This window comes from Tachyglossus aculeatus, chromosome 1, assembly GCF_015852505.1.
Source record: "Tachyglossus aculeatus isolate mTacAcu1 chromosome 1, mTacAcu1.pri, whole genome shotgun sequence".
Taxonomy (NCBI): domain Eukaryota; kingdom Metazoa; phylum Chordata; class Mammalia; order Monotremata; family Tachyglossidae; genus Tachyglossus; species Tachyglossus aculeatus.
The window spans coordinates 123,653,039-123,678,739 of record NC_052066.1 but is presented as its reverse complement, the minus strand read 5'-3'; the positions used below and the strand labels follow the sequence as shown (position 1 = coordinate 123,678,739).

Genomic DNA, 25,701 nt, shown 5'->3' with positions numbered 1-25,701 from the left:
CGAACAGCAACGGAGGGCACAGTTAGAGCTCAGATTTCACATTAAGCACCAGCAGGGACACTAGGTTGGAAATATTTATGTAAACAGTTCTTGTTTTTATTTGAAAGAAGTTTTGGTTCAAAACAATGGAAGGAAGGAATGAAGTTGTAAAAAGAGAATTTCCCCTTTCTGTTTTAACGGTGGAAATGTAGTAGACTTTTAAAATCGTATTAGCCAAAAGCCACGAAGTAGTCATGTGTTTCCCTCATTTCTCCTCTGTTCTTGTCTTTCCCCTACCCACCCTGTTCCCATTATTATTGCTGTTATAATTATGATGGTAATTGTTACGTGCTTACTATGTGTCAAGCAATGTTCTAGGCACTGGGGTAGAAGCAAATTAAGAGATATTGAGTCCCCATTTTACAGTTGAAGAAACTGAAACACAGACAAGGGAAGTTACTTTTCCCGGGTCACCCAGCAAGCAACTGGCAAAGCTGGGATTAGAACGCAGGTCCTCTGCTCCCCGATGCGTGCTCTCTTCAGTAGGCCACGCTGCTTCCCATCCCACCGTCTCCGTCACTGCCACCTCCTCAATTGCATTAGAGAGCTGAAGGCAGACTTTACTGAGTGGGAAGCATCCATCATTCCAGTTTGCTCCACAAAGTCACCCCCACCATCATCACTGGGGCAGAGAGAGAGATCAGCTGCAGTAATCACTATGGCAACCAGCCTGCCACCTTCTTCCCTTAGTTGCTATTTTATAATATTTGTAGGGCCAGAATGGCTTTGGAGGGGATACCCTTGAGCTATACGTACAGAACAAGTGGATGGTATAATATTGATATAGGAGCTTCTCGAAAGTGAAATATTCTTGATCTTTGTCATCATTTATTGAGTACCATTAAGTAGGAGCAAAAGTATATTCTTAAACATAACGCTTTTGTTCTTAGGACAATTTAAAACACCACTTTAAGTAACGGATCTTCAACAAAATGAAGTCAGTGGTAATATAATAGAATGTATAAAAAAATGAGGTAGCCTTCCAGTCGAGCTGATTACTTTGGGTTTAAAGCTCAATTAGTTGAAAGCTGTTACACAATAGTAATAATAAAAATAGTAATGATACTTGTTTATTCGTGCCAAGCACTAGTCTAAGCTCTGGGGTAGATTCAAGATAATCAAGTTGGACACAGTCCCTAACCCACATAGGGCAGACTCACAGTCTAAGTAGGAAGGTGGAGTACATTAGAAAATGTCATGTTTGGGCAATTAACCACTATGTTTTGGAGGGTGTTTCTGAAATTATCATCTCAAAATTTACTGTTACTAAATATTTGTTAAATTTATGTTTGTTCTAGGAAAGATGGCTTACCATGTTTTGATGACTGAATATGAAGTTTCAGAAACTAGAAAGAATTAACTGAATTTGTGCAGCTAAGGTGTAGAACAATAAAAAAAATTGGTATTACTTTTGTGCTGCAGCTTTGCAAAGCAGCAGTTGGGGTATTTGACAATCTGAGCATGAAAAAGAGTTTATCTCTAATCAATCAATCAGTCGTATTTAGTGAGTGCTTACTGTGTGCAGAGCACTGTGCTAAGCACGTGGGAAGTACAAGTTGGCAACACATAGAGACGGTCCCTATCCAGCAGTGGGCTCACAGTCTAGAAGGGGGAGACAGAGAACAAAACAAAACATATTAACAAAATAAAATAACTAGAATAGATATGTACAACTAAAATAGAGTAATAAATATGTACAAACATATATACATATATATAGATGCTGTGGGGAAGGGAAGGAGGTAAGGCGGGGAGGAGGGGGAGAGGAAGGAGGGGGCTCAGTCTGGGAAGGCCTCCAATATGCGAGCCTAGTGAGACTTTAAACTTGCTTTCCTTTGCTAAATGTAGATTCCTTTGGGATGCCAGTGTTGACTTGCAGTCAGTCTGAGAATTACACTCAAAATGAGGGAAACCATTTCCATTTTTCTCATGTTAGATTACAGAATATAGTATTGCATCAGCTGTCAGTTGTTAGTATAAAGCTGTATAAGCGGTATAGTTTTATTGAGAGGCAGTGTGGCTACTGGAGAGAGCATGTGAATGGGCCTCAGGCATTGCAGGGTCTAATTCTGGCTCTGCCACTTGTCTGTCCTGTCCTTGGGCAAGTCATTTAACTTCTCTGGGCTTTAGTTTCCTCATCTGCAACATGGGGAAAATAGATCTGTTTTCCCTCTTAGTCCGTGAGCCCTGTGTGAGGGGCACCATCCCTGTGTCTCGTCTAGTGATAGTGTATCTACGCCAGCACTTAGCACAGTGCTTGGTGTTTACTGAATTATTATTCTAAAGGCTCACTGAATGAAAATTAGCCCAGGCAATGAATGGAATTTGCTGAGCACTGTACCAGACATTTGGGAGAGAACAGTAAGTGGTAGACACAATCCCTGACTTCAAGGGGCGTACAGGTTACTGAGCAAACCAGTGTGGGGCTTTGCTCACATCACCAGTTTAGTCTGGTTAACATCTTTGTGTGCCTCTCACTATCCCATACCTTTTTTTATGACGTTTGTTACGCGCTTGATATGTGCCAGACACTGTACCAAGCACTAGGGTAGAAATAAGATAATCAGGTTGGACGCAGCCTGTGTTCCACATGGGGCTCACAGTCTTAATCCCTATTTTGCAAATGAGGTCACTGAGGCACAGAGAAGTGACTTGCACAAGGTCACACAGCAGGAGAGTGCTGGAGCCAGAAGTAGAGCCCAGGTCCTCCAGACTCCACAGCCTGATACAATCCAATTAACGTTTTTAAATATATGAAAATGTTAATTGGAGGTTCTTTATTTTAGATTGCTAATGCATGTCATTGGGCTCTTCTAGGACATGTATCAGTGCAACAGATCTTTACTTAGAAGTGCTGGTTATGTGTTGTGTAGTCAAACTTTTTTCTTTCTTACAGATATCCTCTTTTTTTCCTCTCCATCCCACAATCGCAGCCCCCCTTGCTCATATGGCTGTACTCATTTTTCTATAAAGCCACCTAGTCCATGTTTCCCTCCTCCTCAAGGACCTCCATTGGTTGCCCATCCACCTCCGCATCAAACAGAAACTCCTTACCATTGGCTTTAAAGAACTAAATTGTCTTTTCCATTACTATCTTATCTCCGATTTCATACTATAACCCAGCCTGTCAACCTACTCACTGTACCTCAGTCTCTGCTGTCTCTCCACCGGCCTCTCGCCCATGTCCTACCTGTGGCCTGGAATGCCCTCCCTCTTCGTATATCACCCTCCCCACATTCAAAGCCTTATTGAAGGCACATCTCCTCCGAGAGGCCCTCATTTCCTCTTCTCCCACTTCCTTCTGTGTTGCCCATGTGCTTGGATTTGCTCCCTTTATTCACCCCTGCTCAGCCCCACAGCACTTATGTACATACCTGTAATTTACTTATCTGTCTCCTTGTCTAGACTGTAAGTGCCTTGTGGACAGGGAATATGTCTTCAAACTCTAAGTTGCACTCTCCCAAGTTCTTGGTACAGTGCTTTGCAAACAGTAAGTGCTCAACAAATATGATAGATTTGATAGATTGTGGCAGCAGAATTAGGTAATGTTCTTCCGATAATGCGCCTCTGTCTGCATTCAGCAAGACATGCTCAGAAGAACCAAAGACGTGGTGCACAGGGGCAGATATAGATTGAGAACTGCAGCACATTTCAGGAAGTATTCTAGGATGGTATTTAGAGGAAATATTGCTGTAGTCATTCAATTTTTCAATAATCAGGATTAGTGTAGGTTGTCCTGCCAAAAAAATTATAGCGTAAATGCTTAAAATCAGTAGCCAGATCTCCCAAAAAGGTGTTAAGACATTCTGTAGACTTAAGCTAAGTGGTTCAGGTTGTAGTCTTCTTTCACAAGGGATGTGGCTGCGATAAAGAATGGCTAAATTATGTTTTAAAACTATTTCAAGAGTTTTGGGAAAATTAAATGTAAAAGAATATAGGAGTGTAGAAGGATCTTTTCATAACATTTTACCTGGAAGGGTGCATAATTTAGGAACATGCAATGCCTATGTGCAGAATTAATGTTTTACTAATGCTTCATTAAAAAACCCAAATTCACAAAGGAAATATTTCCAAGAATGATCATTTTAAGATTTTTCTCCCTAAAGCACTATCATCTTTTGTATATGGAAGACTTGACTGAAATTCATACTAAGTCCAAATTATGCTTAAATTTGCTTGCTTAAATTGGTTTCAACTACATACAGAATCACTGAGCTTTTGTATTCTTGATTTCAGTGTACATAACAGACCTTGAGTATTTGGATTTTTTTCATGATTAATGATTCTTAGTCTTTTATTTCAAAGGAGTCTATGAACTAAACTAATTAACCAGACAACATCCTCAAGAAAATGAGAAAAAAAATGGTTTTAAAAGCCCATCTTTAACATCTACTTCTGTTTTCCTGTTAACAACCCTTTACTCTTACACAATACAAATGTCTCTTCTGTACTTATTAGCTTAGATAAACTGTTATTTGGCTGATAGATTTCAAGTGGAAAATAGAGAACCTAATGCTGACTTAATATGGCTTATTATTGTGAACTTATTTCTGGTCTAAAACCATGAAATTCGTTGCTTTTTTGTTTAGTTTTTTGTGAACCTAATCTCAACACAATCCCTCTAGGAAAATTTTCTCCAAGGTACTAAAAATTTCATATTGTAAGAAGGACTTCCTTGTGCAACTTTTCTAAGTAAATAAGGATTCCTTAAATTTGAACCCATCTGGAAAATCAATCAATCAATCAATCGTATTTATTGAGCGCTTACTGTGTGCAGAGCACTGTACTAAGCGCTTGGGAAGTACAAGTTGGCAACATATAGAGACTGTCCCTACCCAACAGTGGGCTCACAGTCTAGAAGGGGGAGACAGAGAACAAAACCAAACATACTAACAAAATAAAATAAATAGAATAGATATGTACAAGTAAAATATCTTTTCCCCTAATATACCTTTGGGTTGCTTTATCTCCTTGCCCCAGTCTTCTTTTGAATTTTGAGATCCATGCTGTCTCTAAATTCCATGATTGTCCTGGAAGCTTTTTAGTATTGTTTTTCTCCATGTATTTCCCAGGCTGCTGCTTCAACCACACCACCCACGGCTTCCTTAGCTGCCGCATCGGGAGATCTTGATCTATTCACTGAGCAAACCACAAAATTGGAAGAGTCGACAAAGAAACAACTCTCCAAAGACTCCATCTTATCACTGTATGGCACAGGGACCATACAGCAACCAAGTGCTCCAGGTAATTAGTTTTCCAGTCTGGTTCCAAAGAGTGGAATAGTTCATGCTCATTCCACTTGTAAATCATCTTTAGATTACAGTTCTGAAAGCCATGTAAATGTTGGTCTCAAGCACATTTACTTCCACAACCCCTAAAGAAGATAGGTTTATTTGGGGTTTTTTTTTTTGCAATTTCCAGTGTAGAAGATTAAATGAATATAGTACAAAAACTAAACTGCAAGTCACGAGTTCTGAAACCTTTATTCATTTAGAATTAACAAGTTTTTGACATGTCATTTAGTACTTCTCACTGCCAACTCACAAGCATACAGAAAGTGAATGATTTCAGGTCGATTAATATTTTGGTTGAACATATGATTTATTCCTGGCACAGAACAAATACTTTTTTTGAATTTTCACAAATAACAAAACAACATTGTAAATGGAATGGAAGATTACAATTACTAGTCTTATTGTACCCAGTTGGATCCCCGAGTAATGGAATTCTCTTGCCCACCTGAGTCCCCAAAATTCCTTTTAAAAGCCGAAGTGATTTGGGGAAGCGAAGTTGTGAATGCCGGAATTTACCTCTCAACTTTGCCCTTAATACAGGTATGTTTATGGGACCTACACCTCTGTCGTTTACCTCACAACCACCAACTCAGTTTCAAGGATTTCCACCCATGGGAGTTCCTGTGCCTACAGCCACCGGGATGATGGGCGGTATGCTGGGACAGTCCGTGCCGGTCATGGGACAGAACACGGGCGTGATGGTGGGCATGGGAATGCCCAATGGGTTCGTGGGAAGTGCACAAACTGGTGTGATGGCAGTTCCTCAAAGTGTCATTGGACCCCAAGGAGGAATGGTAGGACAAATCGGCCAGCCACAAAGCAAATTTGGGCTGCCCCAACCTCAGCAACAGCAGCAGCAGCAGTGGAACCTCCCTCAGGTAAACATCGTTGGTTTTGCGGCACTTTTCTTCCAATGAAACCATGTACGATTTCATTTTTTGGCGTTTGCAGCTTCACTTCTTAGTAGAGACTCTAATGGGGTTGGTGACACATCTGAATGAGCTATTTGTACGGGTGAGTTAAGCAACCCCCTTGGTGTAAGCAAGCGCATGTAAACTTGGTTGGGGTTTCCCAAAAGTCAAACCTGAGGTGGAGCTGTTGAACTGCCAGTGTCCCTCTACCGAGGATCCTGTAGTATTCATGGCCAGCAGGAATAGAAAGAATTTCAGTCAGCTCGTGGGTTTTAAATATTCTCACCCAAGAATATTACCTTCATCCATCCTTCTCTGTTATATGAAAAAAGGCTATGGGAATTTGTGGGCAGGGCTGATTTTTAGAATCTACCAGCTCGAGGGCTCTACTAAGACAGATACAACCTCTCCCTTGCAATCACCACCTGGGCCATTCAAAAGTCAGAGGGCTTTCGGTTAAACGCTTTCCTTCCTCCCTTCCTCTTTTTGAACAAAAGAGCTATCCAAGGTGACTCCCTAATTTCTCAGCGGGAAGGACAGAGGAGATGATTAAATAAATGAATGCATAAGAAGCAGCAGACTAAGCTAGGAAAGACCAAAAGCAGATTTGTATGGACTCCTCAATCAAAATACATAGGGGTGCAGTAAAGCCTGACTGGGTTCCTTTAATGCAAAGCCAGAACCATAGTTTCTTATTTTTTAATCCAGTTACCAAAATTTAGCCTTAGCACTCCTGAGCAAGCACTATTAAGAATTAAGAATGCATATCCCCCTAGCAAAGGTTCACTTATATCCTAATGGCAGTAACTAAAAGAGAAAAGGCAGAAATCCACTAATGCCAGAAAGTTTGATTCAGAACAGACTTGAAATTGATCATATACTACAGCTGTTCAGATGTTAGTTAGGGCTGTATTTGTGTCACAATGGTCTGACCTACTTTCTAGGAAAGAAAGCTTGCAATGGAGAGCAGGCTCTAGTTAATTCTGCTGGATGCTTTGAAAATACAATTAATGTAGCCTCGCTCCCTAAGGTGATGCCTACATGAGAGGGAGAAAATTAGGAAGGTTCAGAATTTATTCAAATTAATTCTTTTTTACTGTGTTATCAAGGGATGAGACAAGGCTGTTGCTTTATTCATATGGTATTTAGCATTGGAGTAAAAGTATAAAAAAGTTTACACTGATTTGGAGGTTTCTTCACCACCTTCCCATGACTTAAATTTACAGAAAAGGTAGTATCTTTTTGCCAAGTGGTCCTCATATTTTTTCTGATTCAGCTATAGAATATAAATTTCTTTTGGACAAGGAATGCATCTACCAACTGTTATATTGTCCTCTCCCAGGTGCTTAGTACAATTCTCTGCACACAGTAAGTGCTCAGTAAATATAATTTATTGACCTCTAGCTCTTAAACCATGAGATACCAGCACTAAGTCTCAAGCAGGAACCTGAAACGTAACTGCTGCGTTTTATTGAGATTGTTCACGGTGCACCAACATTCAAACCATGTCCCTCTGGCCAAGCTGGAAGGCCACATGTTCCTCATTCTCCATGAGATGCAGAAGTTGTACTTATACAGTAGTGGACATTCTTGCTTCAAGTTTGAAGAAATGTCGCATATTTTTTTTTTTCATCAAAACTATAACCAGGAAAGCTGGCTTAGGGTTTCTGAACCTCTTATGCGTAAGACTAGACTGCAAACCCATGCTGCGGTGTATTTATCCACTTAGCTCCTCCCCATTGTTTCACACGCTCTCCAGATTTCTTCCCACCCCTGATGTGGATGTCCTTACGCTATAAATTCCACCTGCACTTCTATTTCTTTCACCACCCCACTGACCTACCCCCAGCCCGTTTTCTACTTATATAAAGAGTAGCACCACAGTCCCTATATCTCTCAGGTTCCTAAGCCCCCAGGGCATTACGGCCTGAGCAAGTCTTTCTAACTAGGACCACAGAACATTCCCTTCAATTAGAAAACAAAGTGGTAGGAAGAACTTCTCATATACTAAGGTAAGAGACTTTACCGAAATGGGCTGCCCTGGCCCTCCAACCCTGAAATGTCTTAAGGAAAGACTAGACTTTCATCTGCTGTGGACATTGGTGGAATTTATCTGCCTGGAGGCGGGGACTGACCAAATCAATCAATCAGTGGTATTTATTGAGCACTTACAGGGTGTAGAGCACTATACTCAGACCTGATAAAGTCTCAGGGTTTCTCCCAGCACTACTATTCTTCTGCCTTGCCTTAGCAGGAAATTCCAAAAGTGCCGGCACATGCTGTAACTATCCATTTTGTTTAACCTGAGCTGGATACTTTAATGCTGCTTAAACCTTGGGGTTAGCCTTTAGAAAATGAGTAGGCTTTTTAAGGAAGTTCACAGATGCATGTATCTCTTCAAGAGGCATTTTACCTAAGTTCCGGGCATAGGTAATGTTGTGATCCGAAGGGTGTTTCGCTGATTTAAAGGGAGATTTGTGTGTTTCACAGATGAATCAGCAAATGGCTGGAATGACTCTCACCAGTGCCAGCAGCGGGATTGGGTTTGGCCAACCCCCGAATGCCGCAGCAGGGTGGTCTGGAAGCTCTTCGGGTCAGACTCTTAGCACACAACTGTGGAAATGAAAGCTGCAGGACAAGTTTCATCCAGCACCAACCACCTGACATTCCTTGCCCCAGTGCATATAGTTCCCCTGTTTATTCATTCACGGACATAATCTTTTTTCTCCTCGCCCTGCATCCCTCCATCCTTCCCCCCTCGCCCCCCAAACCATTCATATTCAGACCACGGTGGTCTCTCTTGATTAAATTTGATGTGGTGAAAAGCAGGTTGAAAATGCATTTTGGTCTCACTCCAGTACACATGATTTCATAAACCATGTCGCCGAGCAGCTGCTCAAGCAACGCACATAAAATCAAGTTTATTATCAATAAAATGATAGGTCTAATGTTTCATATAAGGGAAGTAGTTAATCATGTTAGTAATACCTCTAACCTTATAAAACCCTGCCCTCAAATTAGCCAGTAATCCTGTAGAAGGTACTGTATGAACAAATATTTAATCATATAAATAGAATGTAAATGTATCACTGAATCCTGTTTTCTAGTGTATCAGAATTCCTCTATTTCATTATTCATTTCACTGTGATGTGGTTACGGTGTGCTTTAATAGGGAACATGGTTAATGAAAGGAAGATAAACCTGGATATTGCTACCAAATTGAGTTCTTTCAAAAATGCAGGCTATTTTATCTATTTGACTCTCTCCTGTGACCGAATGTGCAATTTGGATCTCTTCTTGTGTACATGGTGCAGTTAGGGAGACCACTCACTGCACAGGACACATACAGGGTAACTCGGAAAAGAATGCTTTAGCCCTTGAAGTATATCCAGGTTTATTACAGTAATTGTGTTTACATTTTATGGTGCCTAGTCTTGACAAAATGTTATTTCCCTATATTAAACAGATGAATCCACATTCTGTTCTGAGGGTTTTATTTCCTCTGCTTCATATCACTCCAGAAGGCATCAAATTTGAAGAGATCAGAATCCTCAACATTTAGATAATGCTCGTGAGGCCCAGACCTATTGAATTGTGCCACTTAAGAAGTCAGATGGGAAAAAGTGCCACTGCAAGTGTCCTTTAGCCCTGTTGTACACAGCAATACCACGGACGGTGCACCGAGATCAAACTGGAAAGCATGCAAAACAATACCCACATTTTACACTAGCAGCTGAGAACTTTTGAACACACAATGTGCACCAGGTGAAAGCCGGCATTGTTGCACCATAGTAGATTGAACAATACCTGAATGTTTTGCAGCTCAGGCTCTGAGAAGCAGCCTCTGTCAAGTTCCCAGACCAAACACGTGCCCCAGATTGCCTCTTCACATCATACCTCAATTTTTACTGAGTCCAGGTGATATTTCGGCTCATTGGCTAAATTTACCTTTTCAGTTCGAGTGTGCCATACGAGAACCTCGAAAAAAAAAAAGTTATTGGTGTTAGTCACTTTAGCAACGATGAGTAGGCAAAACCGTCTTCTCTCCCTCCTATTTAGACTGTGAGCCCCAGGCAGGACAGGGACTGTGTCCGACCTAATTAAGCCTCCCTTCCCCAGTGCTTAGAAAGTGTTTTGCACGGAACAAAACCCAGTAGTGTGCGTGGAATGGATACCTTTGTGCAGTTATTTGCTTTGGGCTCCAATTCTTCAACTGTTGTTATCTGTTTTAGAAAATCCGATTCTTGCATGCCCGGTTGGGACCCACGCCGCTTAAATACAGCTTTTGGATTGGACAGAATCACTTGCAGGCTCACCGCAAATCCTATGTAAAAAAGAAAAAAAGTTTTCAAGCACAATTACAATCAAGGATGCAAATTTTGTGAACATCTACCATGACCCAGAAAGTCCCCTGCTTCACCCTCAGATAAGAACACATTTCTTGTCCCTTCTCTTCCAGTTTAAACACTGACTCAAACATTGTCTCCATTTTAATTGAGAAATCTTGTCCCTTTCTCCTTATTCAAGGAGGAAAAAAACAAACAAACAAGCTTTGTTTTTATTCTGAGGACCCGTTATAGTAAATGACAAGCAAATTTTAGGGCAGATGATTTACTGTTGACATAATTTAATTTTAAATATAGTCTGTATCAAAACCAGACGTTCTCTCCTTTGAGCTCAAAAAGACCACGTGCTTGGCCGTGCTCCCTCTCCAGCATAGTGCCTTTGAGGAATGCCTTGTAAAAGGGAGAGATTATTCAGTTCAGTGAAACTCATCCTGGGAGGCCACCTGCATTCACAGTGCAGCTGTCAAAAGGTGACTTTTCCGTGTAACTGTGGGTGGTCCTCAGTGAGCATGTTCCACTCTACTTGCTTTTAGTGCCTCCAGAAATTTTTCATTAAGCCGCCCCCACCTTAAACTCCCACAATTTTTTTCCCATTTTGGAAGGGGGGAAAAAAAGCATTTTAATTTCCTCAATGTTACAATTATATTCAAAATGAATGGATTAGTTTGCAAGGAATCCATTAATACTCAGTACGCAACACCTTCACACCACTACAGAAATCAGTATAATTTAAAACATTAAATTAAAATTTTTCCAAGGGGTCTAGTGCTTCTTGAGCTTTCTCTAATACATCCCACTCAGTGCTTGACAAATTAAGAAGTTACTCACAGCTGGTAAGCCTAGTGCTCAAGTCTGTCTTCCTCCAACCTCTCACCACCCACTCTTGGAGCTCCTGCTGGGTGAGCGATGGCAGGCGAAGAATACTTTCAGTCACCCGCCAATACCCGTTATTGAGACTGACTTTCCTCAGTCAGTGAGCATAAACTGGTGACTAGATTTCTCAAATCCTGATCTGGTGGAGGACGAAAAGTGGATCAAGCAGAGAGCCGATCAGCACGCTTAAACCTTAACCTAACAGCTCCCTGCCATTGTAGCAGGTGCAAATGATCCTCGTGCTCTCTTGCTGGACTGGGGGAGAAGTTTGATTAGAAGAAAAATAACATTAACTGAACTGTGGAGAGGTGAAGATACTTGAGGAAATCTGCCCTGCCTGTTTACTGAAGGAAATGTGCTTTGGGGGCTCCTTGGCTGATGATCAGTTCGGGATGGGACAGAAAAATGGCACAAAAGCTTAAGACTGCAATATGGATAAATGGAGGAGACACAGACTAAGTCCTCTTTCTCTAACGTAGTCCCCTGTCCCTCTACAGTCGCCCAGCTGGAATTCCCAGCATTCCATCAGAACTGGGAATAAACCATCTCCGCACCTGCGTCCGGTAAGCCGCCTGATGTTTCCTACTGCTCCTCTCCTCCTTGTGTCAATGGCTTCACCCACCGTGGAAGGGAGAGGAGGACTACTAAAGAGGCTGAGTGGGGGACACAAGTCCTTGTTGTTTCTGTGCAGCCACACCTGCCTCTTGCAGATTGTGCAAGTCAGATCCCGGGGATAGGTAGCAGGAAGGGGGCATCTCTCAGTGTGGATTAAGCTCACGTCACAGTTTCCGCTTGGCCCTGTGGTGATATGGGTTCTGCTGGCTTAGTACAGTGCTCTGCACATAGTAAGCGCTCAATAAATACGATTGATGATGCTGGCAAACAGACTGAAGAGGGGGACCCTGGGGCACAGCCACCCAAAAATCCACCCGGCACGCATTGCTGACACACCCCAGGCTCCATGAGGCATGGCCTGAAGTTACATCCCATTGCTGCCGCTAAATGAATTCCCTGCCTGCCACATGTTAGGGGCGGTCCGGCTGCCGCACAGATACCACAACCCTCTTGAAATTATGTGTGCGGCTGCTCAAGGCAGCAGGCGTGATCATAGTGCGCACACGGGGTGTGGGTCCTCTCTCCATAATCAATCATATTTAGTGAGTGCTTACCATGTGCAGGGCACTGCATTAAGTAAGCACTTGGGAGAGTACAACATAATCACTTTCCATGAGGCACTGGCCATGCCTAAAGGGCAGTCACGAGCAGTGGACGTCAGTTGTTTAGGGCAGGCCTACCAGTGTCATCATCAAAGCCACCCCTTTCCCTTCTATTTGCTGGCTGGGGATGAGAGAGATGCAACACGCCAGCTCCAGCCCACAAGCAGCTACCTCTGTTGCTACAAAACAATTAAGGGGGTGGCAGTGTGGCCTAGTGGGAAGATGATGGGACTGGACCTAGCTTCTGATCCCAGCGCTTCCATTAGCAAGTCATTTTACTTCTTTGCCCCTGTTTTCTCATCTGTAAAATGGGGATAAAGATGGCTGCTATCCCTACCTCCTAGATTGTAGGGTAAGGACTGTGCCTTACCTGATAATGCTGTACCTACCCCAAGTCTTGGCGAAGTGCTTAATCAATACCATAACGAATTGAAAACATATACTGGAGCATGGGGGGACGGGGAAGGGGCTGAGTTTGGGGGGCAAAAGGGCAAGGAAGTCCCCTTGGGATAGGACGGGGGAAAACAGAGCAGAGATAGAGATTTACAGTGAAATATTTCCTTACCTGTAGGGCCCAGTCGTCATTTCAGGGCTGGTTCTGGAACAGGACCTAAACTGGCTGTAGGATTCTGAGAAAATGAACACCGAGATGCAGCCCCATTTTTGAGGTTTTAACATTGAGTAGGCCTGTATTTGGTCTGAGGGAAGATGGGCAACTCTTAATTTTGTGACTGGAGTATAAGGTTCATCCTTCACAGTCGATTATGTTCTTGTCATTTTTCTCCAAATCTAATATTCAAGAATAAGTATTCACTTTCTGACCCCAATGGCAGGTATTTTTAGCCATTTCCTTTTAGAAAACTTGAGGTCCGGGGAGGTGAAGAAACTAGCCCAAGGCCAAATGGTTGCTGTTAGAAGCTGAACCACCTGGTCAGGTTGGTTCTCTCTCCACTCCCCTATGTTAATGCACGATGATCTGAGGTGTGCTTTTCTCCCAGGGTGAGAGCTAGATTACGACTTAGTACATTAAAAGTGGTCTATTTTTATAGGTTTGCTTCATACTCCTGATTGAGTGTGTTTCTACATTCACTTTCAAGAAAAATCGGGCCAAGGTTAGCTAGACATCAAGTTGAAAGTGATGTGTGGTCATTTTCATTAGGTTCTCTTCCTTCACTCCCAAGTTTCCTACATCCATCATTTCGGCCGCTGAAATAGTTAAGCCTAAGCATTCGCCCTCTCTCAGGAGAATCCCATGGAAACCCAACATAACTCCTAAGACAAGAGCCCATGGGAGGATCCATAATTCACTTGAACAGGATGACAGACTGATGGGAACATCCAGTCATTCTAGATGCTGCGAAGCCCTCTTGCTAGGTCTCTTTGAGGGGAAAAACAAATTGAGACCGCTGGTATAAGGTTTGGCCATCAGATCTCCTGGTGATAAATATTTTAGAATTTAGACTTTTGTTGAATTACCTATTCTGCGAAAGAAAACCTCATCCTCAGACATCCAACCTGGAGTGTCTTTCTGCTTTCCTACATAAACCCGTTAAAGTGAAGGCAGGGATGGAGAGCTGCAGCTGCTGAAGCTAAACCCAGGATGCTTTTTCAGGCTTAGCCGTTTGACTCACTTGCACCGCTGAGTAGTCAGTTGTGCTTTGGTCTCCTTGACCTTGGCCTAGGCCTATTCTAGAAAGGGAAGCATACTTACATTCCCTTTCCTGCCTATCCCTAGGAATTGGTACTGCTTGATCCAGTTCAGCTTCTTGAAAATGGCACGAGTGGAGCCCGGTGTACCAGGCATTCACTCTTTTGTATCAAAGGAGTACTTACTGTGGGCACAGCACTGAACGAGGCTCAGGAGCAGCCAAAACTAATCCACCAAATCTTATACCAGGGGTCTTAATTTTCTTTTTTCTCCTCAGAAAAGAGGCCTAGCAAGAGGGCTTTGCAGCATAAGGAATGACTGGATGCTCCCATCAGTTTTTCATCCTGTTCAAGTGAATTATGGCTCCTCCCATGGGCTCTTGTTTTAGGAGGTAGACCAGGCTTCCATAGGAGTCTCCTGAGAGAGGGTGAATGCTTGCACTTTCCAATTTCAGCAGCCAAAGTGATGGATGTTGGAAACTTGGGAGTGAAGGAAGGGAACCTAATAATAATAATGACATTTATTAAGTGCTTACTATGGGCAAAGCACTGTTCTAAGCGCTGGAAAAATGCCCACGCATCACTTTCAACTTGGGATGGCAGGGTAAGTCCAGAAGGACCGTGGGTTGTTCTCTGGGGTGGCCAGCGAGCAGTACCTGCAGCCTCCCAAGCAGTCTTGCTGCACAGCCCCGGCCCAGATTAGCATACACATTGGTGACCACTTGAATTTCCTAAAGCCCAAGAATGGAGAAGGGATGCAGATTGGATGAGGTGTGGCTTGCGGCATTTGGGAAATGGGGTGGGGTAAAGTTAGTTCTTGGAATTTTTCTGCTAGACTTGCTGGAAACTAACAGTTCCATGGAGAATATCCCTGAGAAACAACTACCTTTAAAAAGCTCCCAACAAATTTCCCACCTTGAGCCCATTACTGCCACAGCTTGCTGAGAATAGATCAATGCGATCCTTCTTAGACTTCTGGAGGTGGCAAGAAGCTGCCCTTGAATCCCCAAAGTTTAAATCTTTAGCTAGAAGGCCAGCAATGAAAAACAAACATTGCAAAAAGTCCCTATGGACAAGAAACTCTTCCACCCAGGCAATGGTGAAGCCTATGGCATTCGTGACCACTAAGATGCAAAACATATTTGGATTAGAATATGGAGGAACAGACCATTGAGGGTTTCTAGGGGATGTAACCAATGGGGAAAGTTAGGAGTGCCCTCTCGAAGGTCACCAATAATCCAAGTGCTTAGTGCCTGACATAGTAAGCGCTTAAATATGATTATTATTATTGTATCTCCTTCCAAATCCAATGGCCTTTACTCTCTCCTAATCCTCCTTAACCTCTAGGCTATCTTTAATGCTGCAGACCACCCCCTTCTCCTGGAAACATAATCCAACCTTGGCTTCACAGACACTGTCCTCTTCTGGTTCTCCTGCTATCTCTCTGGCTGCTCCTTCTCAATCTCAGAGGCTCCTCCTTTGCCTCCCATCGTCTAACTGTGTGAGCTCACCAAAGTCACTCATCCCCCTTCTCAAACCCCCCTGCTCTCAACCCTCTCCGCTACTCTCCCATCCTTCCCAGCAGTATCCTCAGAGGAGCTCTCCTCCCTCCTCTCAAGTGCTACTCCAGCCACCTGTGCTTCTGACCCCATTCCCTCTCAACTCATGAAATCTCTCGCCCCTTCCCTCCTCCCCTCCTTAACTTCCATCTTCAACCGCTCACTCTCCACTGGTTCCTTCCCCTCTGCCTTCAAACATGCCCACGTCTCCCCCATCCTAAAAAAACCCTCTCTTGACCCCACCTCCCCTTCTAGTTATCACCCTATCTCCCTCCTACCATTCCTTTCCAAACTCCTTGAACAAATCATCTACACCCGCTGCCTTGAATTCCTCAATGCCAACTCTCTCCTTGACCCCCTCCAATCTGGCTTCCATCCCCTACATTCCATGGAAACTGCCCTCTCAAAGGTCACCAATGACCTCCTGCTTGCCAAATCCAACGACTCCTAAACTATCCTAATCCTCCTCCACCTCTCAGCTGCCTTCGACACTGTGGACCACCCCCTTCTCCTCAAAACGCTATCCAACCTTGGCTTCACAGACTCTGTCCTCTCTTGGTTCTCCTCTTATCTCTCTAGCCGTTCATTTGCAGTCTCCTTTGCGGGCTGCTCCTCCTCCTCCCATCCCCGAACTGTAGGGGATCCTCAAGGGTCAGTTCTTGGTCCCCTTCTGTTCGCTACCTACACTCAATCCCTTGGTGACCTCATTCACTCCCACGGCTTCAACTATCATCTCTACGCTGATGACACCCAAATCTACATCTCTGCCCCTGCTCTCTCTCCCTCCCTTCAGGCTCGGGTCTCCTCCTGCCTTCAGGACATCTCCATCTGGATGTCTGCCTGCCACCTAAAACTCAATATGTCCAAGACTGAACTCCTTAACTTCCCTCCCAAACCCTGCCCTCTCCCTGACTTTCCCGTCACTGTAGACGGCACTACCATCCTTCCCATCTCACAATCCCGCAATCTTGCTCTCTCGTTCACCTCTCACATCCAATCCGTCACCAAAAACTGCCAGTCTCACCTCCGCAACATCGCCAAGATCCGCCCTTTCCTCTCCTTCCAAACTGCTACCCTGCTGGTTTAATCTCTCATCCTATCCCGACTGGATTACTGCATCAGCGTCCTCTCTGATCTCCCATCCTCCTGTCTCTCCCCACTTCAGTCCATACTTCATGCTGCTGCCCAGATTGTCTTTGTCCAGAAATGCTCTGGGCATGTTACTCCTCTCCTCAAAAATCTCCAGTGGCTACCAGTCAACCTACACATCAAGCAAAAACTCCTCACTCTCGGCTTCAAGGCTGTCCATCACCTCGCCCCCTCCTACCTCACCTCCCTTCTCTCCTTCTACAGCCCAGCCCACACCCTCCTCTCCTCTGCCGCTAACCTCCTCACTGTACCTCGTTCTCACCTGCCCCGCCATTGACCCCTGGCCCACATCCTCCCCCTGGCCTGGCCTGGAATAGCCTGGAATACCCTCCCTCCACTCATCTGCCAAGCTAGTGCTCTTCCTCCCTTCAAAGCCCTGTTGAGAGCTCACCTCCTCCAGGAGGCCTTCCCAGACTGAGCCCCCTTTTTCCTCTCCCCCTCCCCATCCCCCCTGCCCTACCTCCTTCCCCTCCCCACAGCACCTGTATATAAGTTTGTAAAGATTTATTACTCTATTTTACTTGTACATATTTACTATTCTATTTATTTTAATGATTATGTTGCCAACTTGTACTTCCCAAGCGCTTAGTACAGTGCTTACACACAGTAAGCGCTGAAATACGACAATGAATGACAATGACAATGACAATGAATGAATACTTCTATTTATTCTGATGACTTGACATCCGTCCACATGTTTTGTTTTGTTGTCTGTCTCCCCCTTCTAGACCGTGAGCCCGTTGTTGGGTAGGGGCTGTCTCTATATGTTGCCAATTTGTATTTCCCAAGCGCTTAGTACAGTGCTCTGCACACAGTAAGCACTCAAAAAATACGATTGAATGAGTGAATGAATGAGTCCCTCAAGGCTCAGCTCTGGATCCCCCTTCTATTCTTTATCTATATCTGGAGAACCAATTTGCTCCCATGGCTTCAACTATCATCTCTACAATCATTCATTCAATCATATTTATTGAGCACTTGCTGTGTGCAGAGCACTGTACTACGCACTTGGGAAATAATACAAGTTGGCAACATATAGAGACGGTCCCTACATGGACGATTCACAAACCGATCTCTGCAGCCCTGATATCCCTCCTCCTCTGCAGTCTCTCATTCTTTCTGCCTTCACGGCATCTCTACCTGGATGTCCCACCAACACCTCAAACTTAACATACCCAAGCAGAATTCCTCATCTTCCCACCCATACCCTGGCCTCTCTCTGATTTTTCTCATCACTGTAAACAGCACAATTACCCCCATCTCTCAAGCCCATAACTTGGCATCATCATAGACTCCTCTCCTTCAACTCACATATTCAATGATCTGTTGCCGAATTGTACTTTCCAAGCGGTTAGTACAGTGCTGTGCACACAGTAAACGCTCAAAAAATACGACTGAATGAATGAATGTCACCAAATCCTGTCAGTTCTACCTTCGCAACATTGCTAAACTTCATCCAAACAGCTATGTTGATCAGAGCCCTTATTTCCCACCTTGATTACTGCATCACCCACTTTGCTGACCTTCCTGCCTCATGTCTCCCCCGACTCCAGACCACACTTCACTCTGCTGCCTCGATCATTTTTCTAAAAAACGTTCAGGCCATGCTTCCCTACTCCTTGAGAGCCCCCAGTTGTTGCCCATCCACCTCCACATCAAACAGAAACTCCTTACTCCTATCTTACTTCACTGACTGCCTACTATAAATAAGCCCACTCACTTTGCTCTTCAAATGCCAACCTACTCCCTGTACTTTGATCTATCTGTCTTGCTGCCAACCCTTTGCCCATATCCTTCCTACGGCTTGGACTCCCTCTCCCTTTATATATGACAGACCACCACTCTCCTCACTTTATTACAATCTCATCTCCTCCAAGAAGCCTTCCCGACTATGTCCTGATCTCCCCTCCTCCCTCTCCTGTGCTGCCCTTGCACTTGGATTCTTTGACCTTTAGGCATTTGATATTCACTCCACCATCAGCTCCACAGCACTTAGGCACAGATCTGTAATTTATTTTAATACCTGTCTCCCCCTCTAGATTGTAAAGTCCTTGAGGATTAGGAACAGGTCTACCAACTCTGTGGTACTGTACTCTCCCGAGCCCTCAGTATTCATTCAGTCATATTTACTGAGTGCTTACTGTGTGCAGGGTGCTGTACTAAGCACTTGGGCGAGTACAATATAACAACAGTAATAATAATAGTTGTGGTATTTAAGTGCTTACTATGTGTCAGACACTGTACTAAGCACTGGGTGGACAGCAGCCAATCATTTTGGATACAGTCCCGGTCCCAAATGGGGCTCACAGTCCCCATTTTACAGATGAGATTAACTGAGGCCCAGAGAAGAGAAGTGACTTGCAAAAGGTGCTGACACATTCCCTTACATAGGAATGCCTATAGGATGAGTTTACAGTGCTCTGCACACAGTAAGCCTCGATAAATACCATTGATTGATTAGAGAGAGGACATTAATAATAATAATAATAATAATAATAATAATAATAATAATGGCATTTATTAAGCACTGGGGAGGTTACAAGGTGACCAGGTTGTCCCACGGGGGGCTCACAGTCTTAATCCCTATTTTACAGATGAGATAACTGAGGCACAGAGAGGTTAAGTGACTTGCCCAAAGTCACACAGTTGACAGTTGGCGGAGCTGGGATTTGAACCCACGACCTCTGACTCCAAAGCCAAGGATGTTACATCCCAACACTTTAGAATGAATGTCAAGGAAAGCAACCATTAATCCTAAAAATCCCTTCCCTTCAGTTGCTGCTGTCAGAGACAGAATACTAGACTGCATAAATGATCCATGATCATTTATCATACGATCATAAATGCTCCACATTACAGAAGCGGTCCCCCTAATGGTATCTATTTCTACCCAGTACTGGACTAAACCAAATACAAGTGAAAGAATTTATCGGGTTTTGAAGCAAAACGCCCATAAAACAAACGTATGCGGGAGAAGGCTGAGTTAGAAAGTTTGTAGGTGTTGATGACTTTGAATCTTCAAACTAAAAGTTTTAATCTTCCTCATATTGCAGAAAAATCTCCCAATCTTTTTTTTTAATGGTATTTTTTATGCACTTACTATGTCCAGGCACTGTTCTAAGTGCTGGGATAGATACAAGATAATCAGGTTGGACACAGTCCATGTCCCACATGGGGCTCACAGTCTCAATCCCTGTTTTACAGATGAGGGAACTGAGGCACAGAGAAGTGACGTGACTTGCCCAAGGTGACACAGCAGACAAGTGGTGGAGGCAGTATTAGAACCCAAGTCCTTCTGACTCCCCAGACCTGTATTCTATCCATTAGGCCACACTCCTTCTCAATCTTGGAACCTGGCTCTACTTAATGATCCAAAATGAAGCAATCAATCCTATTTATTAAGCTGTTACTGTGTGCAGATCTCTGTGCTAAGTGCTTGGGAGAGTGTAATATAACAGACTTGGAAGGCACATCCCCTGTCCACAGTGAGCTTTCAAAATGACCTCAAAATGGCTTCAAAGGAAGCAATTTTCACAGCTCAATGGGAAATAGTTAAGATCTCCAATTTTTTTCTTCCAAGTTATTTTTGATAGGTCTTTAAGAAAAAACTACATGTGGGAGATGGTGGAAGCATCCTGTCTTCTGTCCCCCAAATCCGTGTCTACAAATCTTATTTTACTTACTCTGTGACCTTCATCCCAATACCACTGTTCTTTGTGAAATGCAAGGAAATTGCATTTCTAAATAGCATTTGATATTTAATCTGTGAAAAATTTATTTAAATTCCTTCCCTGAGAGCAACCATTTATAAGAAAACTTAATCTTCTGCAGAAACAATTACAACACTGACATGGACAGAAAACTTGCTCATAGGAATAGAAGAAAAATTAAGGAGGATTTATCAACTAAACCACCTTGGATGACTTCATGTAAACTCGTGTTCCATGCTGGGTGACTCTTTGCCAAGAGGAGCTGACAGTATTCTCTGGCTGCTCTCAGAATACTCGTCCTACAATTCTGTACTTTAAAGCCCTTTTTAGAGTTACCTCCTTCATTCACCTCTCCCTAATAATTATGGTATTTGTTAAGCACTTACTATGTACCAAACACCATGCTAAAGTGCTGGAGTAGATAGAAGATAAGTAGGTGGGAGACAGTCCCTGTCCCTCTTGGTGCTCACAATCTAAGAAACAGAGGGAATGGATCCTGAACTCCCATTTTACAGATGAGGAAACTAAGGCTAGGGGAAGTGAAATGATTTTCCCAGTCACAGGACAGACAAACAGCAGAGAGGGGATTAGAAGAGTCCTCTGACTCCCAGGAATGTTCTTTCCACCAGGCCACACTGCTTCTCCCTATTCCCATGTACTCACCCAGATGATCACTTTAAAAGTCAGTTAAAAACAATTTGGTTGCTTCGATTATGATTTCCTGCCACCCCATCCTTACTATGTAAATTTTCTATAATGTAGAGAAGTCACTTAAATTCTTTATGCCTCAATTACCTCATCTGTAAAATGGGGATTAAGACTGTGAGTCCTACGTGGGACAGGGACTGTGTCCAACCTGATTGTGTATCTGCCTAAGTGCTTAGTACAATGGCTAATTCATAGTAAGTGCTTAACACATACCATTAAAAAAGTTCCAAGAAGCATTTTTGGTTTTTGCTTTTTAAGGTATTTCAGGTAAAGCTCAACATGGGCCCAACTCACATCTTCCAGAAACTGTCCAAAACTAGCGAACTGTGGAAATCACAAAAAAGCCCCAATAAATAAGTGCTGTTTCCTAATGCTAGAAACCTAGACAAAGACAAAATTCAAGTGGGTGAGTTGGAATGCTTCACAGCTCGAGGCCCTTGATCTACTGAGCAGAGCAGATTTGATGATGAGGGCAACTGTGAGATCTGGTGCTGGCAGACCTGATCCTCATGAAGTAGGAAAGCTAAGATTTCTGCTCAATGGGTCAACATCACCTCCTAATCGTCAATACGGTCTTTCAACTCCCTCATGAAGCCAAGAAACTGTGGATGCCCCAAAGAATAAACAGTGACATCTCACGGACTACACATCATCCATCGGCCAAGTGGGAAAGACGTTCCAGTCATTGCAGGTTGAGAGGCACAGAGTGCTGGACTCACCACTGGCTCACACAGTCCACCCCTGAGTTATCAATGCAGCAACCAGAAGGCTAGAATACCAAGGTCCTGGAGAATAAAGTTAGCCAGAAAGGTGCTTCATAATAACATCACAGCTGTCCTAAATGAACAAGAACCATAGCTACAAGTAACAAGGTGAACAGTCAAGGAGCTTTGCATAACGTTATCCATCAGCTCTGAGGCTGTGGTGAAGGTGAAACACCAAAACAAGTTCAATAAAAATGACTCCAATTTCAAAATTATTAGCAGCAAAATGGCTTGTTCCTTAATCAATCAATGGTATTTATTGAGTGCTTACTGCAAGCAGAGCACTATGCTAAGTGCTTGGGAGTGTACAATATGCAATAGGGTTGGTAGACATGATCCCTGCCCTCAAGGAGTTTACAGGTCAATGAGGGGTACACAGATTTTAAAATAAATTAACGATAGGGCAAATCAGACAATATAAGGATACGTATCCAAGTGCTGTGAGGCTGAGGTAAATGTCAAGTACTTAGTTCAGTACTTTGCACACATTAAACGCTCAATAAACACGACTGAAAAGGTACTTAAGGGTAGAACTACATATCTGTATATTTCAGTGCTTCCACCTACTTGTATTTTATTTTAGACTCTGTTCTCCCCCAACTAGATTATATGCATCTCAGGGGTAGGGCTCTTGTCTATCAACTTTTTTGTACTGTACTCTCCCAAGTGCTTTGTACAGTGCTCTGCACACAGTAAATGCTCAATAATAATAACGATGGTATTTGTTAAGCGCTTACTATGTGCCAAGCACTGTTCTAAGCACTGGGATAGATACAAGGTTATCAGGTTGTCCCACATGGGGTTCAGAGTCTTCATCCCCATTTTACGGCAGGGGTAACAGGCACAGAGAAGTTAAGTGACTTGCCCAAAGTCACACAGCTGACAAGTGACAGAGCCTGGATTAGAACCCACAACCTCTGACTCCTGAGCCCGGCCTCTTTCCACTAATCCACACTGCTTCGATAACAATAAGATGGAAGCTCATGCAGATTAGCCTAAGAAACATATGCAACCAGTGATGGGATACCCAAGTCCAAGACATTCAGCAATAGCTGTGAAGACTGCCCAGATGAAGATGTTTACTCATCACTAACTTATATACACTGCCACAACACACCAAAGAATGCAGAAGAACCACTCTCATCACAGACAAAATGGTAAACACGTGCAGATGGCAAGCAAAATACAGTGACCTGAACATGCCTTCTCTGATTGAGGCAAGGCCCTTCAACCCTTCGAGTCCTAGCTAATCTGAAGGCATGTTCTTAAGTGACCATTTTTGAGGCAGTAACCTCTTAAGTTCCTATACTGTGAGCCTCCTGTGGGACAAGGACTGAGTTGGACCTGATTATCTAAATGTGCCCCACCGCTTAGTACTGTGCCTGGCGGACTCAGTAACAATAATAATTGTGGTATTTGTTAAGGGCTTACCATGTGTCAAGTGCTGTTCTAAGCGCTGGGGTAGATACAAGATAATCGGGTTGGACACAGTCCTTGTCCCATGTGGGGCTCACTGTCTCAATCCCCATTTTACGGATGAGGTAATTACTGAGGCACAGAGACGTTAAGTGACTTGCCCAAGGTCACACAGCAGACAAGTGGCAGAGTCGGGATTAGAACCATGACCTCTGACTCCCAGGCCTGCAAGTGATTAATACTATTATTATTATTATCATGAGAAATGGAAAGGCACCCAGATCTGGTGGAATTCTTGCAGAAATCTACAAGCAAGGATGGCATCTAATCCCCAGATGTCTACATAAATTCCTTCTTAAGTTTTGAATGTTGGTAAATGCTACAGAACTTCAAAGATACCATTATAATCATCATATTCACAGAGAAGGGGTTGAGTGCTGTCTATCGAATCTACCAAGGCAGCTCACTGTTTTTGACTCCTGGCAAGATTCAGTGGAATCCTTCTGGACAGGCTATAGGACAACATACTATATGCAGTTCATTCATTCATTCATTCAATCGTATTTATTGAGTGCTTACTGTGTGCAGAGCACTGTACTAAGTGCTTGGGAAGTACAAGTTGGCAACATACAGAGACGGTCCCTACCCAACAACGTTGTACTAAACGTCGGGGTAGATACAAGCTAATCAGGTTGGACACAGTCCACAACCCACATGGGGCTCAGTCTTAATCCTCACTTTCCAGATGAGGCAACTGAGGCACAAAGATCGCACAGCAGACATGTGGCAGAGCCGGAATTAGAACCCAGGTCCTTCTGACACCCAGGCCCAAGCTCTCACCATGAGACAACACTGCTTGCGTGGCTCAGTGGAAAGAGCACGGGCTTTGGAGTCAGAGGTCATGGGTTCGAATCCCGGCTCCGCCACTTGTCAGCTGTGGGACCTTGGGCAAGCCACTTAACTTCTCTGTGCCTCAGTTACCTCCTCTGTAAAATGGGATTAAGACTGTGAGCCCCACGTGGGACAACCTGATCACCTTGTATCCCCCCCAGCACTTAGAACATAGTAAGCGCTTAATAAATGCCATTATCATTATTATTATTCAAAATGAGAAGCAGCATGATCTAGTGGAAAGACCATATGCCTGGGAGTCAGAGGAGCCGGGTTGGATTCCCAGCTCTGTTGGTTGTGTGACAATGGGCAGTTGTGTGACACTGAACTTCTCTGGCCCTCGGTTTCCACGTTTGTAAACTGGAGACTAAAAGCCTGTTCTCCCTCCTATTTAGATCGTGAGTCCCAAGTGACCTGATTATATTGTATCTACCCCAATGTTTAGTACAACTGCATATAGTAAGCATTTAACAAATGTCAGAATCATTATTACTATGAAGTTGGTTGTCAGAATTGAAAGGGCCTTGTCTGACCTTTTTCCCCATTACCAATGGAGTAAAAACAGCCCGGGCTGTGTCTGCTCCCCATTAGTGTATAAGCACCTAGTGGGCAGAGAACACATCAAACTTTGCAAGTGTAAATTATAGTGCATCGCATTCAGGAAGCACTCAAATACCACTACAAGGACTATTAGTATTAAAACTATTTCATGTGGCCATAATTAAAGATGCAGTGAGGTCCTGGAAGCCAGAATTAGAATGCACTTCTGATCTACTGGGAAACTCTTCCAGCTCAATAGGTTAAGAATACCTTTAAAGACTTATGAGACAGTCACGCAAGAACTGCCATATGCAGATACTGTGCTTTGAGGCCATAACACAGATAACAGGCAAATGATTATAAATCACTTCCCAGAGTCAACTTTGCAATAAGGACCTGAAGAAAGCTATAGTTTTGTATAAGATTTTACCCAAAAACCCTACTCACCTCCAAAGGTTTTCTTTGTCCACCAAACTTAGTGCTATCAAGTGCCTAGTACAGTGCACCACTCCAAGTGGGTGCTCAATAAATACTAACCAATAAATGTCACTGAATTCTGTTACTTAGTTAAGAACACTATCAAACAATGCACACAGGTGGAAAAAGTAGAAAATTAAAAAAAAAGGTCAGGATGGCT

The 25,701-nt window shown here is 43.4% G+C and overlaps 2 protein-coding genes across 2 annotated transcripts in view; one reads left to right on the top strand and one right to left on the bottom strand.

Moving 5' to 3' along the window:
• The window catches only part of SMAP1 (small ArfGAP 1), a 216,309-nt gene extending 206,588 nt beyond the window's left edge, over nt 1–9,721 (top strand). The window contains exons 9-11 of the mRNA XM_038761762.1: nt 5,112–5,283; nt 5,874–6,211; nt 8,735–9,721. Coding sequence (XP_038617690.1) covers nt 5,112–5,283; nt 5,874–6,211; nt 8,735–8,869 — 645 coding nt within the window. The 3' untranslated portion in view covers nt 8,870–9,721. The remainder of the gene's footprint in view (nt 1–5,111; nt 5,284–5,873; nt 6,212–8,734) is intronic.
• Nucleotides 9,715–25,701, bottom strand: part of B3GAT2 (beta-1,3-glucuronyltransferase 2) — a 64,435-nt gene continuing 48,448 nt past the window's right edge. The window contains exons 3-4 of the mRNA XM_038761873.1: nt 10,420–10,568; nt 9,715–10,222 (exon numbers count right to left, since the gene is read on the bottom strand). Of these exons, the coding sequence (XP_038617801.1) occupies nt 10,136–10,222; nt 10,420–10,568 (236 nt within the window). The 3' untranslated portion in view covers nt 9,715–10,135. The remainder of the gene's footprint in view (nt 10,223–10,419; nt 10,569–25,701) is intronic.